The sequence below is a fragment of the Necator americanus genome, chromosome X (genome assembly GCF_031761385.1).
Source record: "Necator americanus strain Aroian chromosome X, whole genome shotgun sequence".
Classification (NCBI taxonomy): domain Eukaryota; kingdom Metazoa; phylum Nematoda; class Chromadorea; order Rhabditida; family Ancylostomatidae; genus Necator; species Necator americanus.
The window spans coordinates 16,937,247-16,952,912 of NC_087376.1; the positions used below are offsets into that span (position 1 = coordinate 16,937,247).

The 15,666-nt window shown below is 45.4% G+C and overlaps 8 protein-coding genes across 10 annotated transcripts; 4 read left to right on the forward strand and 4 right to left on the reverse strand.

Moving 5' to 3' along the window:
* Positions 1–442: 442 nt before the first annotated feature.
* On the reverse strand, positions 443–907 carry RB195_023649 (uncharacterized protein; the record flags this gene model as incomplete). 2 transcript variants are annotated; one of them, XM_064211161.1, is made up of 1 exon in its annotated part: positions 443–907. In XM_064211161.1, one exon carries the CDS (start codon positions 905–907, stop codon positions 443–445), a length of 465 nt encoding a protein of 154 aa, XP_064067042.1. The 2 variants fall into 2 exon arrangements, with proteins under 2 accessions (XP_064067042.1, XP_064067043.1); XM_064211162.1 differs by having other exon boundaries at positions 443–850.
* Positions 908–977: 70 nt separating this feature from the next.
* Positions 978–1,400, reverse strand: RB195_023650 (uncharacterized protein; the record flags this gene model as incomplete). Its single annotated transcript, XM_064211163.1, has 1 exon — positions 978–1,400. One exon carries the CDS (start codon positions 1,398–1,400, stop codon positions 978–980), a length of 423 nt encoding a protein of 140 aa, XP_064067044.1.
* A 2,668-nt stretch (positions 1,401–4,068) lies between these two features.
* Positions 4,069–4,344, forward strand: RB195_023651 (uncharacterized protein; the record flags this gene model as incomplete). Its single annotated transcript, XM_064211164.1, has 1 exon — positions 4,069–4,344. One exon carries the CDS (start codon positions 4,069–4,071, stop codon positions 4,342–4,344), a length of 276 nt encoding a protein of 91 aa, XP_064067045.1.
* Positions 4,345–4,376: 32 nt separating this feature from the next.
* RB195_023652 (uncharacterized protein) lies at positions 4,377–4,982 on the forward strand (the record flags this gene model as incomplete). Its single annotated transcript, XM_064211165.1, has 1 exon — positions 4,377–4,982. One exon carries the CDS (start codon positions 4,377–4,379, stop codon positions 4,980–4,982), a length of 606 nt encoding a protein of 201 aa, XP_064067046.1.
* A 431-nt stretch (positions 4,983–5,413) lies between these two features.
* Positions 5,414–6,016, forward strand: RB195_023653 (uncharacterized protein; the record flags this gene model as incomplete). The annotated part of the gene is made up of 1 exon (XM_064211166.1): positions 5,414–6,016. One exon carries the CDS (start codon positions 5,414–5,416, stop codon positions 6,014–6,016), a length of 603 nt encoding a protein of 200 aa, XP_064067047.1.
* Positions 6,017–8,971: 2,955 nt separating this feature from the next.
* Positions 8,972–9,757, reverse strand: RB195_023654 (uncharacterized protein; the record flags this gene model as incomplete). 2 transcript variants are annotated; one of them, XM_064211168.1, is made up of 1 exon in its annotated part: positions 8,972–9,757. In XM_064211168.1, one exon carries the CDS (start codon positions 9,755–9,757, stop codon positions 8,972–8,974), a length of 786 nt encoding a protein of 261 aa, XP_064067048.1. The 2 variants fall into 2 exon arrangements, with proteins under 2 accessions (XP_064067048.1, XP_064067049.1); XM_064211167.1 differs by having other exon boundaries at positions 8,972–9,661.
* A 310-nt stretch (positions 9,758–10,067) lies between these two features.
* On the reverse strand, positions 10,068–11,353 carry RB195_023655 (uncharacterized protein; the record flags this gene model as incomplete). The annotated part of the gene is made up of 2 exons (XM_064211169.1): positions 10,068–10,662; positions 10,974–11,353. 2 exons carry the CDS (start codon positions 11,351–11,353, stop codon positions 10,068–10,070), a joined length of 975 nt encoding a protein of 324 aa, XP_064067050.1.
* Positions 11,354–12,932: 1,579 nt separating this feature from the next.
* On the forward strand, positions 12,933–13,835 carry RB195_023656 (uncharacterized protein; the record flags this gene model as incomplete). Its single annotated transcript, XM_064211170.1, has 3 exons — positions 12,933–12,972; positions 13,435–13,520; positions 13,704–13,835. The coding sequence occupies 3 exons, from the start codon at positions 12,933–12,935 to the stop codon at positions 13,833–13,835; spliced, it is 258 nt and encodes an 85-aa protein (XP_064067051.1).
* Between the last annotated feature and the right edge of the window lie 1,831 nt (positions 13,836–15,666).

The following is a 15,666-nucleotide window of genomic DNA, read 5'->3' on the forward strand; positions in this document are numbered from 1 at the left end:
GAGGTTAGGGACACGTAAGATATGTTATATATATATATATATATATATATATATATATATATATATAACATATATATATATATATATATATATATATAGTAGCGGCCAAAAATCAATTGACAAACGGTTTTTCGAGGTTTCCTCCTCTGAAAATCGCTGAATCGTCTCGAAACTTGCATCAGTTATTTCTATCGCGTTTTTTAACCTTAGAAAAGAATATCAGCAATCAGGTTAAATCAGGATCCAAAAAAATTATCGATTATTCGATTTTATTGAAACAAGCGAAAAATCACGTAGTCTGTTTATTTGAACAAAAAACTTGATAACTTTCAATAACCAGAATATCTTAAGAATAACAAAATAGCAGCCCTAGTACTTCGTTGCAAAACCTCTAGCATCAATAACAGCCTGACATCTTCGTGGCATCGAGTCCAACAAATTGTCAAGACAAGACTGTGGGATTCCAGGCTTCTTCAAATTGAGCAAATTTTTCGGCGGAATTTCTTGCTTTTTTCCCTTTCATGCGACGTTCCAGCTCTTCCCATAAATGTTCAATCGGATTCAGATCCGGAGACTGACTTGGCCAGTCAAGAATTTCCACATGACGCCGGTTGAACCAGTCACGAATATGCGAGGATGTGTGCTTCGGGTCATTATCTTGCTGAAAGATGAATCCTCTGCCAATGATTTGAAGAGCAAATGGACGCATTGTTGTTTCTAAGATCTCCTCATAACCGTATCTGTCCAAACTTCCATGAATTTGGCGAAGAGGTCCGACTCCATGACTACTAAAGCAACCCCAAAGCATAATGTTTCCTCCACCATGCTTTACAGTGGGCAGTTGATACATGGGATGGAATCTTTTTCCGGCTGGACGTCTGACATACTTAATACCATCACTTCCCATCAAATTGAACTTGGATTCATCAGAAAATAGAACTTTGTTCCACTGCTGGCGAGTCCAACCAATATGTTCCTTAGCCCATTTGACACGAGCAACGCGATTCTTTTTTGAAATGAGTGGTTTTTTTTTTTGCAGGACGCCTTCCATTGAGTCCGGCATCTTGTAGGCGTCTTCGAACAGTTCTAACTGATGGGATCTGTTGATTTGCGATGGCCAATTCACTTTGAATATCGGAGGCAGTGAGCGTAGGATTAGCACGACTCATTCGAAGGATGTTCCTATCGGTGACTCGTGTGGTCATCCGGCTTCGTCCTGGATTCGGCGTTGCTCCAATTACTCCACATGTTGATACCCTCTTCAGAAAAGCGGAGATGGTCGCTCTGGAGACGTTAAAGAGTTTTGCTAATTCGACTTGCCTCATTCCTTGATCGATTCCTCGAAGAATGGACTTTGGAGTTTCAATCGACATATGGCGTGCTCCAAATGTTCTACCCATAATCCAAATACAATAGGAAACCATAAAATTAAAAAAAAATACGGGAGAAAAGCATAAAAGATAAATAAAATAAATCAAAAATTAAAAAAGTGTGAAATGAACATTTTCAGTTTTTTGGAAATAATACTACATATATATATATATATATATATATATACATATATATATATATATATATATATATATATATATATATATAACCTAAGACCAATACTGTTAGCATTACTAATGGAAAGGACGAGTGTGGCGCAGTTAGAGGTCCACTGTGGCCGAACGATTGATGGTCCGATACCGCCCTAGTGCCAACCAAGCCTTTCATCCCTCTCATGTCGATAAATTGGCACCAGATTTGTCTAGGAGGATAAAAGAACACTGAATTGATTATCTGGTCCCCGCAAGTCATTATTCAAGCCATCAAGCGTCCCAAAATCCCAACGATTACGGATTACAATAAAACGCGTTGGCGTATCCCACGTGGATTGATAAACTAGAAACTTTACCCTTAATCGTTTTTATTCTTGGGAGAGAAATCATTATTATAAATTAATATCTATTGTTGTTACTGACTTATTTGGTTAAATGGGGTCAGAAGTTATAGCCTTACGCGGTTATCTGCATCTTCGCCGGTACGTGTCGGTCCTTAACATATTCGAGCCTATCCTGTTCGATCTTCATTTAGAGCTATCCATCTATCCGTCCGTATCAGAAAATCTGCGAAAGTTTACATCTCGAGCGAACTGTCTGTCAACGCCAAGTGTTTTCAGAGATTCTTTTACAATCTCCGTCCAGAACTTTCTCTTACGATGAGGAGGATGCAAGGATACAAGGGCATTATGAGTCAATCGTGGAACAAGAGAAACAGCACTGGCTGTGATTCCTTTAACGAGACAGACCAAAAGAGAATATGGGTTTTGAACTTGAATTGAGGGGCCGAAAATATTTGCGAGCGATTCTTCTTAGTTTTACAGCTTTTGTAACTAATTGCTTGAAGATTCCTTTTTATTGTGTTTATTTCGGTCATTGAATCCGCCATTGAAGTTTTTTGCTTGAAACATACAGCTTCGTACGTTTGTATTTGATTCATTGCCCCCGTTTTCTTATGCAATAATTCAATCTCAGGCTAACATAGGGACATCGGTCCATTCCTTTCACTCTAACCACATAGTATGCGGCTTACTTGACCTAATCGGCGGGCGGATGTTACGGCCTAACGCGGGTATCCGCATCTTCGCCGGTGTGTGTTTTTCTTGAACATATCCGAGCCTATCCTGTTCGATCTTCAGCCAGAGTTCGCATAGTATCCATAAGTCCGTATTCCAAAATCCTCGAAAGTTTACGTCTCGAGTGAACTGTCTGTCAACGCGAAGTGTCCTCAGATATTTTTTTTGCAACTTCCGTCTAAAACTTTCTCTTACGATCAGGGAAGGTTTTCCAGTTTAAGTTTAGTAGCATCCTCAGGACATCTTTGGCAAAGCGATCGTTTCATAGCGTGATCAAGGAAGCAAAGACGGTCCTCTGGACTTCAGGAGGTCGCGCAAGATGTCACGTTTTCCACGTGACATTCGCTAGTACACCATATCTACTTCTGAGTAAACTTCCTTGCTTTTATCGGTCAAAGATAGCTTAGTGGTTGTCTAAACAGCTTACCCTCCATGCAGTCAAGCTTTCCCATTACCCTACGGGGCTGTTCTGATCCTTACATCATGATAAGGCGAACTGCGAATAGGTCGACTTGCAGTCTGACTCCGGTCGAGCAAAGGCACTTGGTGAATGAGTTGAATGCCGGATTAGCTTTAGCGCATCTTCGCTGAATATCTCTCGTAGCTGACATAGTTTTTTTTTTTTCAGCGTACTTCCCAAATCACAGAACTCATCCACGAGTTCTATCTGTTGTCCGTCCACCTTGATTCCCGTTGAGGGACTCGAGAAGACCCACTTCTGCTTACATTTATCATGGTGGAGTCGCAACCCCTCGGATTTCCCTCACTAGAGGGATTACAGCCGGTTAGTCGCGAGGCTACGTGGCGCGTCCCCGGGTGGCGGATAGGGGGCTAATCGCGGACCAAAAGCGACCTTGTGCTTGCCCAGAAACGCAGGTGGATTCAGGGGATGGACTCCCTGTTTCTGCTGAGCCAGGACTGACCCATGATATCCTTGTATCCCACACGTCGGTCCGGCCAAAAGCCTGCAATCAAGTGACTGGGAGGTGTAAGGGAGACGGTTTGGAGCCGCCTCCAACAAATAAGCTCCATATGTCCACTCCGGGAGAACGGAAGTTCTCTCAGAAACTCATGGGACTAGAGGCGTGCAACCTGCCCATGGGTTTTAAAATTTTTATGCAAAACACAGTAAAAGAAAAGAGTCTCTTGATTCCGGAGGAAAGCCTGGTAGCGCCAGGTAGGACAGGGTTGCAGGAGTCATGTAGGTTACCGAAACGGAAAAGAACTAGGATGGCGATCTGTACTTATAACGCACGTACGCTTGCATCGGAAGCGGCATCGAAGATCTGATGATGCAAGCCAAGAAGATCAAGTAGGACGTCATCGGACTGACCGAGACGAGACGACGTCACCCTCTCGACGTTGTATACGAAACTGGAGAAGAACTGTTCTTAGGAACATGCGACAGTAGAGGTGTTGGTGGAGTTGGCGTCCTCGTCAACACGAGTATGGCAAAGAACATCGACTCTTTCGAACAACTTACGACCCGAATCGGACGTCTGCGGATGAGAAGATGTGGTCCAACACCAGCTTTGACTATCTTCGTCGCTTACGCTCCAACATCAAGCTACAAAGGAGAAGTCGAAGCTTTCTATATGGACCATGGACCTGGAGAAGTTCTACCGAGAAGATCATGCCTTCTACAAGGTCATAATAATTCTACAAGGCGATTTCAACGCCAAAGTTGGCCCAAGAAGAACGCCGAAGTTCCTGTAATGAAATAGACCACATCATCGTCAATAAAAGGTTCTGCCTGATGGACGTCGCTGTTGTACCAAAGTTCTATAAGGGATCGGACCATCGTCTTCTCCGAGGAAGATTTTCCTTCACAAGGAGAGCAGAGAAAGCCGCCAAGTTCAGAGAGAAAAATCACAGGACTATCATCAACTGGGATCTCTTCGCTACGTTAGCCGGCTTTTGGATCCCGATTTCCGCAATGGACAACATCAACGAGGAATATGACCGGTTCGTTGAACACCTTCACGACTGCGCGAACAAGGCTGAGAGTTTTAAAACCACTAAGAGACGCCTGTCTCTTGAAACTCTTGGGCTGATACGCCAGCGTGGGGCAGCACGAGCCGCAGGGAACCAAGAACTCACGTCCGAGCTCGCAAGGCTTTGCAGAGAGGCGATAAAGGAAGACCTTAAAGAGAGAAGAGCAGAAGTGCTGGCTGAAGTTGCAGAGGCGGGGAAAAGCATCCGCTATGCCCATCGAGAATTCGCCAATCGAAAGACGAGGATGACTGCTCTCCGGAACCAAGGGGAACAGCGATTGCATCGAGAAGGGAGATGGAGAAAATCATCTACGACTTCTGCTCTGATCTCTTCGACAGCCATGTCCACTTGCCTCCCCATCATCTGAGGGAAGACGGACAAGTCATTCCAGAGGTTCTCCCGTCCGAAATACGACATGCTATCATGTCGATAAGAAATCGTACGGCACCCGGTCCCGACAGAATAAGACCAGAACACCTGAAGAACCTTCCGCCAGTACTCATCAACACCCTGGCGAGGCTCTTTACACGTTATCTGTCCGAATGCAAAGTTCCTAAACAGTAGAAGACCAGCAAGACCGTGTTGTTGTATAAAAAGGGAGATCCACGTGATATCGGCAACTATCGTCCAATCTGCTTACTGTCCGTCATCTACAATCTCTTTACAAGAGTGATCCTTAATAGGATTGAAAGTCTTGAAGGACAGCCATGCAAGCAAGCAGGGTTTCGAAAAGGATTCAGCACGATTGACCACATTCACACTGTTTCGAAACCCATCGAGGTATCATGAGAGTACAAGATGCCACTCTGTCTCACCTTCATCGACTTGAAGAAGGCCTTCGACTCAGTTGAGACGGAAGCGGTCATGGAGGCCTTGGACAACCAGGGTGTCCCTACTCTGTATATAAAGGTACTTCGAGAGTTGCACAATAAATTCACGACCGGGATTTCGCCATTCTACAAGAACATCATCATTGACGTGAAGAGGGAGGTCCGACAGGGTGATACAATTTCACCCAAAATATTCACAGCCACCATCGAGAACGCAATGCGAAAGTTGGAATGGGACGACATGGGAGTGAAGGTTGATGGTCGACAGCTACACCATTTGCGCTTCGCTGATGACATCGTACTGATAATACCTATCGGCCAAGCGGAACGAATGCTGAATGCTGACCGAATTCGACGAAACATGCATCGGTCTTCGGCTGAATCCACAAATGACGACGTTCATGCGGAACGGATGGATCTCGGATGCCCCATTCACGCTCAACGGAACGAACATATCCGAATGCACCAGCTACGTTTATCTGGGTTGAAAAATAAACATGAAGAACGACCTGACCCTCGAGCTGGGCAGGAGAAGAGGCTTGGGGAGCGTACAAGAGCATCGAGGATGTAGTGAAGAAGACCAGGAACACCCGGCTCCGTGCCCACCTCTTCAACATCACCGTACTTCCTGCGTTGACCTATGCTTCGGAAAGCTGGGCATTTCGCAAGCAGGAAGAAAACGCGGTGAACGCGCAATTGAGAGAGTGATGCTAGGAGTATCCGCTTCACGCAAGAGAGGGACTGGATTCGAAGTTTTCTCCTATGTCAGCGATCGAAAATTAGAGACGCCGCCGCGTTTGTCAAGGAAAGTAAAATAAGGTGGACCGGACACGTGATGCGCTTTAACGGCAACCGTTGGACCAGAGCCGTGAGCGACTGGGTTCCCCGCAATATTAAGCCCACTACAGGAAGACCGCCGACCCGATGGTCAGATTTCTTCACGAAGTCCTTGAAAGAAAAATATGATGCTCTTCGTGTCCCACGCGGAATGAGGAACCGCGGGCTACTCTGGCACGCGATCGGGACAAATGGAAGAATAACTGGCGCCCGCTCGACCAGTTCCAAGATCAACGGGAGTCAAGGTAATCAGGGTGATCAAGGAGTCGCAATCCGTAGGCTGCAGCTAATTTCGATACAATGTCAGCAAAATGTTGAAAATTCGAACTGGTTTCCGCGAATATAACAACGTCGTCGACGTATTGAACTGGAATGGTTTTGCCAGTGCCTCTTTTTTCTCCACTTACCACTTCAAACGGTGTTGTACATCCTGGTGTTCAAACTCTAGCAGTTGTTCGTTGATTCATGAAATCAAGTAAGCAAACGAACTTTTCTGGTACTCCATCGGCGCGAAGTGCGTTGAGAAGACGGCTTCGATTCGAAAACGGCCTTGATGTCCAGTAAACTAAATGTAGAGGCTTCAAATATCGCTACCACACTCCAATCACTTTAGTTGATCCAGGATGATGCGCTCTAAAACCTTGTTCATAACATACAACAATGATATTCTTCGGTAATTGCTGGGTTCCGTGACGGATAGCTTTTTGTGGAGAGGAACTATGACAGCGTGTCTCCACGAGTCAGATATCCTTTCGTCAATCCACACTGAACGAATTTTCTTCGTCATCTCTCGAATTCCAGAAGGAGGAAGAGATTTCAGCTTTTTGCGCTAATTCCATTGTCTCTGTCAGATTTTCCATTCTTCATTTTTTTGGAAACAGACCAGAACCTCCGACTCCGTCGGTGGTATTTCGCTGACTGCAGTGGATGTCTATCGTTCGACATGCACGAGTTCAGGGACTGACGGCGCTTTTCGGTTCAGCAAATACGATCAGCGGTTTTAAGACCATGAGCATTTCCTTTGCAGCGTTTTGAATGCATTTGGTGATGAAGTAAGCGTCGTCCACTCTATTTTTGTTCTATAATCCAATATTGATTGACACCCGTTGGTGAGACTTCTTTCTGCATTCATAGTTTTTTAGACCTGCCAGGTCGAGCTTTGGGTAATATTGAACTTCACTACTCCTTGAAATAGTACATGCTCAGAAGAGCTGGGCGGTGGTCGTAATTGAATACGACATCCCAGACGGGTCTAGATTTTCGGATGTTCGACAAAGGGATATTCCTTCTTAGAATGCCAAGCTCACTCTTAAGGGTCGGGATCTTCCACTTTCGCTGCCCTTCTGGCGTTAAAAGGGGTGTACCTTGCCACGTAAGTTGATGGCGCCGATGATTTCTCTTTAACGTGAATGTAATGATGAGGTTCGTCTGCTCGCGAATGTCTCCCGGATCTGTTATCCGATTCAACGTATTGAGTTCGTCATAAAACGTGTCAATACTATAGTCTTTAGTGGTCATTATTGTCACTAATTAGTATATTATTATAGTCGCAATTAAAACGCCTCAGACGCCTAGCGCCGTACTTCGGATCTCTTGTGGTGCCCGCTTCGTTCGCCTTCAGTGATCAATAAGAATTAATTTAAGCTGTACACGAGGTTGTTAAATAATTTTACTGGCTAACGTTTCGGCAAAATCGCATTCTGCAGAGCCTGAAATGTGCGATTTAATTCACAATTTAAACGACCAAACCTCTTCAGAACTAAGCAGATAAACTCCATGGCTACTTATTCATTCACCAGATTAACGATTACACTGGATGCTCACCTTGGATCGGAGACGCCTAGCATGGACCGCTGACTGATCGATCACGAGAACGAATAGTTCAAATGTGTCATTGAAATCAGAAGAACTATCCGAGATATGGTGCGAGTTTCCGCATTATCGACAGACAATCGCCCTTGCGGTTCATTTTGGGGTTTTTGGGTTGGATCCAAAATGCCTCCAGCGATTTTCGAGCCAACGTTTTGGATTCGAGCGCTAAGATTCGGACCCCGATTTCAAAATCGGCTCTCTTGTGTTGTGTACTATGGGCACCTAAAGGTGTCCATCCTGGTAACCTATTCCTTCCATTCACTTTTTGATGCTTTTTGATGCGGACATATAGCGGTCGTGCCGCCTGACGCGATTGCCCGTATCTTCGCTGATGTTTGCCGTCCTCGAACACAGCTCTGCACAGCCTTCTCGATCTTCTGCGAGAGCTTGCACATAATCAGTCCATTCTTCGCTATTCCATATTTTGCCAAACCCTAGGTCTCGCCTGAACTGCCTCTTCACGCCGAGTGTCCTCAGATCCTCTTTCACCACCTCAGTCCATAACTTCTGTTTTCGGTCAGGTGGCTTGTGAACTCGACAAACTCCTCAGAACTCGTTGAACTAGGCGATCTGCCGGAATCCTTAATATATGACCAAAGAAGCGAAGACGATTTACTCTAGCCACTTTCGATGGCAGTGCAAGATGTTCATATCTTCCAAGTGTCATCCGCCGGTAAACTACATCAATTTCTGTGCAAAGATCTTCACTTTGGCATACCCTAGGCCAAAAGTAGCCATGTAGCCGTCTAAGCAGCTTTCGTTCCGTGCAATCAAGCCTCTCCATAACCGTTGATGATGCTGCTCAAGTCTCCGATCCCTACATCATGATGAGGCGAACTGCAGATAGGTAGACTCGCAGCTTGACTTCGTTGGTGATGGGGGTCGACCACAGACATTTCGTTAAGGAATTAAATGCAGAAGAGGCGTTAGCGCATCTTTGCTGAACATCCCTCTCGTAGCTGCCGTCGTTCTTCAGCGTACAACCCAGGTAACAGAATTCATCGACGAGTTCTATCGGTTGTCCGCCAACCCTGATTCCCGTTCGAGGTCTCGAAGAGATCCACATCTGCTTGCATTTATCAGGGCGTAGACGTAGTCCAAAGGCTGCATCCAGCTTCGATACAAGGTTGACAACAAGTTGAAGTTTCGTACTGCCTTCCGCGAATATAACAACATCGTCATCATACTCGAGATCAGTCAAGGGGCACCCTGATGGTGCTAAGACAATGTCGGCAGGACACTGGTCGACTGTTCTTGGCATAATGTCGTCGATGGCGAAATTGAACAGGAAGGGTCCTGCCACCGCCCCTTGTCTTACTCCAGTTACCACTTCAAACGGTGTTGTACATCCGGCTAGTGTTCGAACTGCAGCAGTTGTTCGTTGATTCATGTCATCAAGCAAGCGAACGAACTTTCCTGGTACTCCATCGGCGCGGAGCGCGTTGAGAAGACGGCCTCGGTGAGGAGAGTCGAACGCGGCTTCGAAGTCCAGAAACGCTAGTTGCATTGGCTTCGAATACCGCTGCCAGATTTCGATCACACTCCAGACGATGAACAACCTGGTCAATCGTAGATCGACCAGGACAAAAGCCACCTTGCTCATCGAGCGTTGTTTCTTCGCGATGTTTAATGAGTCGGTCCAGGATAATGCGCTCCAATACCTTGTACATAAGATGCAGCAAAGAGATTCCTCGATAATGCCTAGGGTCCGTGACGGATAACTTCTTGTGGAGGGGAATCATTACAGCGTATCTCTACGAATCAGATATCCTTTCTTCTATCCATATTTAACAGATGATCTTTGTCATCTCACGATTCCCAAACGGAGGAAGATATTTCAGCATTTCTGCGCCAATCCCGTCGTCTCCACCAGATTTTCCATTCTTCTTTTTTTGAAGACAGACTAGAACCTCCTACTCGGCCGGTGGCTCCTCGTTAACCGCATATCTCGGCCTATGAACGTGCTCGAGTTCAGGAGCTGACTGTGCTTGCAGGTTCAGCAAGGTCTTGAAATGTTCCCTCCAAATTGGAAGGGTTGCTTCACCGACAGCTACTCCATTGGCAGTGTTGAGGACAGGAGAACATCTTTTCATTTTGTCGCTATACTGTTTTAATAGAGCATAGGCTTTTCGCGGGTTCCTGTCCTCCCACGCCTTTTCAAACTCCTTCGCTCTTTCCGTCCATTCATTTTCGCGGTCTTTTTGCAGCTCGTGACGGAACTTCTTTTTCAGACGGCCGAAATTGCCAGTGCTGCGGGCAGCGCATAAAGAATTATACGTGGGTTTTGTTTTCGCGGATGCAAAGGCAAACTTCTTCCGCGGCAATAGAACCGGAAGCGTTTCACTTGCAGCGTCCTGGATGCACTTTGTGAAGGAATCCGCATCACTAAGCTTCTTCCTGGTCCGTACTCCATCATGAATAGACACATGTTGGCGGAAATTCGTTGTGTATTCTTCATCTTTCAGACCAGCGATGTCGATTTTCAGTTGAAGAGGAACTCCTCGGTTTCTCTAGTGAACCGTATCTTGAAGCTGAGAAGAACTGGACGGTGGTCAGTGTCGAACGCGACGTCCCTAACAGCTCTAGATTTTCGGATATCTGACTGAGGAATGTTCCTCGTCAGAACATAGTCGAGCTGAAGCTCAAGAGTCCTCATCTTCTGTTTGCGCTGCTCTTCAGGAGTTAAAAGGGTTGACCCCTGCCACGTGAGCTGATGGCGTCGATGATTCCTCTTAAATGTGGAGGCGATGATGATTTCCGCCTGTTCGCACAGCGCAGCGAAAATGGTATTATCCAGCGCAAGTCGACCAGACGGTCACCGTTGTCCGACTTGCGCTGGATAATACCATTTTCTTAGCACATCGGATTGCTGTTCGAGTCCCATCTTCGCATTTCCGTCGATTCCGACAATGACCACCTGCTGGCTTGGTATTTTAGACACCAACGCATTGAGTTCATCATAGAAGGCGTCCTTACTGTTGTCCTCAGCGGTTTTCGTAGCACTTACGATCGAGAGTTTACGTCCTCTGCGATCCTGCAGTCGTAGAAAGGCGCATCTAGACGACGTTAAGCCAAATTTCTCCACCAGGTTCTTATAATCGTTGCTCACAGCTATCGCGCAGCCACCTACTTTGTTCTCATCGGCATCGCCGCAGTATATGGTGTAATTTTTGATGCTGATGACGGGTCGATCTCTCATGCGTATTTCCTGCAGTGCAGCAATAGGCACACCGGGATATCGCAGAAGTCTGGAGTACACTCGATAGTGTTCGGCAGTTCATCGTGACGAAACGAATTGTTGTTGCCAAAGATTCCATGCTCCCTTCAGGCAGTTGACCTTTCAGGTTATGGGCTTTGGCGATGTGCTGGAGGACAGCTGCTTTTTGCCATGTATGAAAATCTTTCGCCATATAACATTTCGGGTTATATAGCTCGTACGTTCCCAATGCGTACACTCGAACGCCTGATTGCGTTTAGTTAGAGCAGGGCCACCAAGTGCGGGTAGATATTTCATAGCTTTGTTCCTAAAGGCGTGAGCACTACATTAGGTGTCGACACAAATTGAAAACATTCGACATGCGAGGTTTTCTTCTCTTTCCCAACAGTTGGCATAGAATGATGTGTTAATTGTCATCATGATACTAGTAAAAATGTATGCCATCTTGATTTTAAAGGCGTGGCGGAATTTGGGGTGGTACGGATTTCAGGTGGAGTATTCGTATAAGGCATAGTAGATTATAGAGAGGGGGTGATTCCGTCCATTTCTTTCTAATTGCTGTAAAAAACGGGCCGGAAGATGCGGTGCGTGCACAAGGCTGGCGCGCTCCAATCAAACTCGTAGAAAATACTGCACCGGAATGCTCGAAGCCGCATCTTCCGGTCTGCTTTTTAATGCAATTAGGAAGAAATGGACGGAATCACCCTCCTCACCATAACGTACGACCCCGTATAGGCGTAAAACACCGGAAACCAGCAGCACCCCAGATTCGTGGGGTGATGCCTTTAATAAAGACAGGTTTCTACGTCAGTGCACGCAAACTGTAAGCTACTACCTAAGAAGCGTGTTTTTGATTTCTGAAGAAAGGGTGTTACCACCCTGCTGAGGCGAGGGAAATCAAGATGTGGGAGAGTATATAGTGGTGGAGCGCATCACATGCAGTTGTTACGGCCATGAAACCGCTTCTTACGTCTCATTTATTTTTTGGCAAATCAGCTTGAAATTATTGTGCGGTCCTGCCCCACTGAAAACTACGCTGGTTCCATTTTTTGCACCGTTGAACCAACGCCATATTGTGGAGCTTGCTTCAGTGCTTTCTGACGCCTGCACTTATACCTGACGTAGTTGGACCTGTATCATTGCTTTCTAGATTTTCCTTATGCCTCACATGTGCCGTAACAGAAGAAATCCATTTTTGCATAGCATATAGTATTAATCAACCAATTAGTAATTGTGATAAGAGAGTATATGAACTGCAGGTGGACGTAGCACACAAATTAAAGTCTATTTAGTGTTTACAGTGCTTACAGTACACTTCGACGCAGCATCAAGACCACCAATCCTTTTATCTTTTTAGTGTGGACGAATAGCGTCAGCTGACCTTATATAGTGGTTCTAAGTTACTGCATGACCACTACAGACCATTGCATATCTGATGTATTTTACTAATACCACACACGTTTAAACGCATAAACTTGGCGCGCGCATAACACTGCGAAATATCGAGATAAAGTTTGCAATCAAAGTGGCAATAGAACACTCAACGGGAGAACGGAACAAAATGTTAAAAAGCCCTATAGTGAACGATGCTGTGGAAAGAGGTAAGGCAAAGAAAACGTTGATTTCTGCTAAAAGCTGTAACCGACTTTCTCTTTTCGTAACTCACGAAACTGGACTAGAGATGCCAAAGCAGCGATTGTATCTTTGCTATTTCTTGAGAGATCTGCCAATAAGAGTTCATAGAATGCGACGAAAACGTGTCGCTAAGGATACGCCGATTCTGTGAACCTCTATATCGTGAACAGCGACTTACGACGACTATTGATTTTATTGACTTAATGGAGTGGTGTAGACAATAGGAACTTGCCCGCTGGGGTTTCTGCACATGTTGATCAGGATTATGACACGCTTTGAGCGAAAGTGTCGATTTGTTGATTTTCGCGAAGTTTTCTCAGGTTCAGTAAAACCCAATGCTAATTGCTGTCGTAGCATCTGGGGCAGCAATTTCGGCATATAATTTTTATCAGCTCAGAGGATAGGATTTCAGCTCTTAGTATTTTGAGGTGCCACGAGACTGTCATCCATCCAAGAGGCCCGCTTGTCAACATCGGATGCTGATTTAAGGATTACAAGAAACGATCCTTTCGAGGTCAGTCTGTTTATATAGTATTCTTTCGCGTGGATTTTGTCGGTGTTCAAAATAATGAGCAGGAAGATAAACAAAAAAAAAAAACTCGTATTAATATAGTCATACAAGCGATGTGGGGGGGGGGGGAATAGTTCTTTTTTTCTTTGAGAGAGACCTTATTCTTTTTCTTTCCTATTTCTTCAGCACCATTTTCCTGAAGTAGGAGATTGGGGCCGCGTATACGAGTCAGATTACTCTCTGCTAGCAGTGGCCCGATATATACTAGATGCGACCGAGCATTTGAGTATACGCTATGGGCACGCACAAGCCGAGTAACTAGCGCGGTTATGGATGACAGAATTTTTCCAGATAATGCAAAAAAGCGTTGTTGCCTAGGCTACCGCCAAGGCCCAACCCATAGGTCAAATAGCTGGAGGGAGACTGGAATCAAGTCATAACTCTGATTTGTTGCGGTGAACTGACGGACATTGTCTACCTGAAGTACTCCAGTCACTCGGTGTCAATAGGCAGTTCACATGAGACACCAAGTCTTGCAGGATATGGAATAGTGGTGAATGGATGGATTCTGCACGATCTCTTGCTATAGATTGAGCAGAGCTGAGTTTAAAGACATCACTCCACGAATCTGGGGTGGTACGCATTTCCGGTGGAGTATTCATATACGGGATCGTCGATTATTGAGAGAAGGGTGATTCCGTTCATTTCTTCCTAATTGCCGTAGAAAACGGCTCAGAAGATACGGCTTCGAGTGTTCCGGCGCACTATTTTCTACAACGAATTTGACTGGATCGTGCCAGCCTTGTGCACGCACCACATCTTCCGGCCCGTTTTTTACGGCACTTAGAAAGAAATGGACGGAATCACACCCCTCTCATTAATCTACTATCCCGTATGCGAATACTCCAGCTGAAATTCGTACCACCTCAGATTCATGGGATGATGCCTTCAAGGGCTACACGCCTCGGCGAGCATGCAGACAGCCACGCCAAGCGATAATAACAGCCCGCCGATAAAGTCAAGGAAGCGATTACACAATATTATGTGATCGTAGCATCCTTTAGCGTCCTTTAGTTTCTCCCCTTATAGTGATTGTGCCACTGTTGTAAATAATATGAATGCGAAAGTTGGGAATATATGCGCAATGGAACTAGTCAACCATGCAGAATTAATTTCATCTCAAAAAAGGTAGGCATCTGCGTGTTAAGTGTTTGTTAATAGTCGAACATCGAACTCGGTGCGTCTCGAACCCGATTTAAACCAAATTTATAATCTTTGTATTTTGGGACAGACTGTAGACCACTGTTCGCTCAGAAATATCGGTTTTCTTGTGTCGACCTTGTTGATTTTCACCTTGCTTTCGCACTAGGCAGAGTAGAAAATTGCCAACTGAGGTGTTAAGGTAAGCTAATTGCGAAGTGGTGATCAATTTGACAGAAAATATTAGTCTTATCGATTCATCGATTTTTACAGATTTTCTTCTTGGGCTCAATTTGGGATTTGTAACATTTTCTATCACACCTTTTTCCCAGAATGTTCCATTCCAGAGAAGAGGAGGAGGTCGCAGTGTATTTCCCGAGGAAAGATGCATTTCGGAAAAGAACGCAACGTATTAGCGAAAAGTGCAGTTCCAGAATGTTCCTCCAATATATAGCGGAGGAAAAGCGAAATGTTGGAATGTGAGGGATAGGGGTAGAAGGTTTTTATTTCCCACGAGGTACGCTGGTCTTCAGACCACCTGTCAGGCCTTCAGCCAGCTAGCTTACAGTATTACGCTGCCGTTTTATTTAAAGGCAGCGCATCATGAAATTGCATAGTGTGGAAGCCTGATGGAAAATAGAGAGTTAGGCATATGGATCGCGAATACGAGTGCGGCCCCGCTCAATTTCCCCTTATCGTCGAAAAACGGCGTTCAAAACAGCATTTGTCCCTACGAGTTAGGTTGGAACGCACCACCTCTGTGCACGCGCCGCATTCACTTACGAACGGTCCAGAATCAATGCACTCTCCTCACGCGCCTATTCAAGTAAAACCAATGAGTGCTGCTGAAGGGATCGGAGCGTGCACAAAGGGGTACGTTCTAACATACCGCGTAGGAACAAAGTTTTTTTAGGACGACTAGGAAGGATTGAACGGGGCCATACTGGTT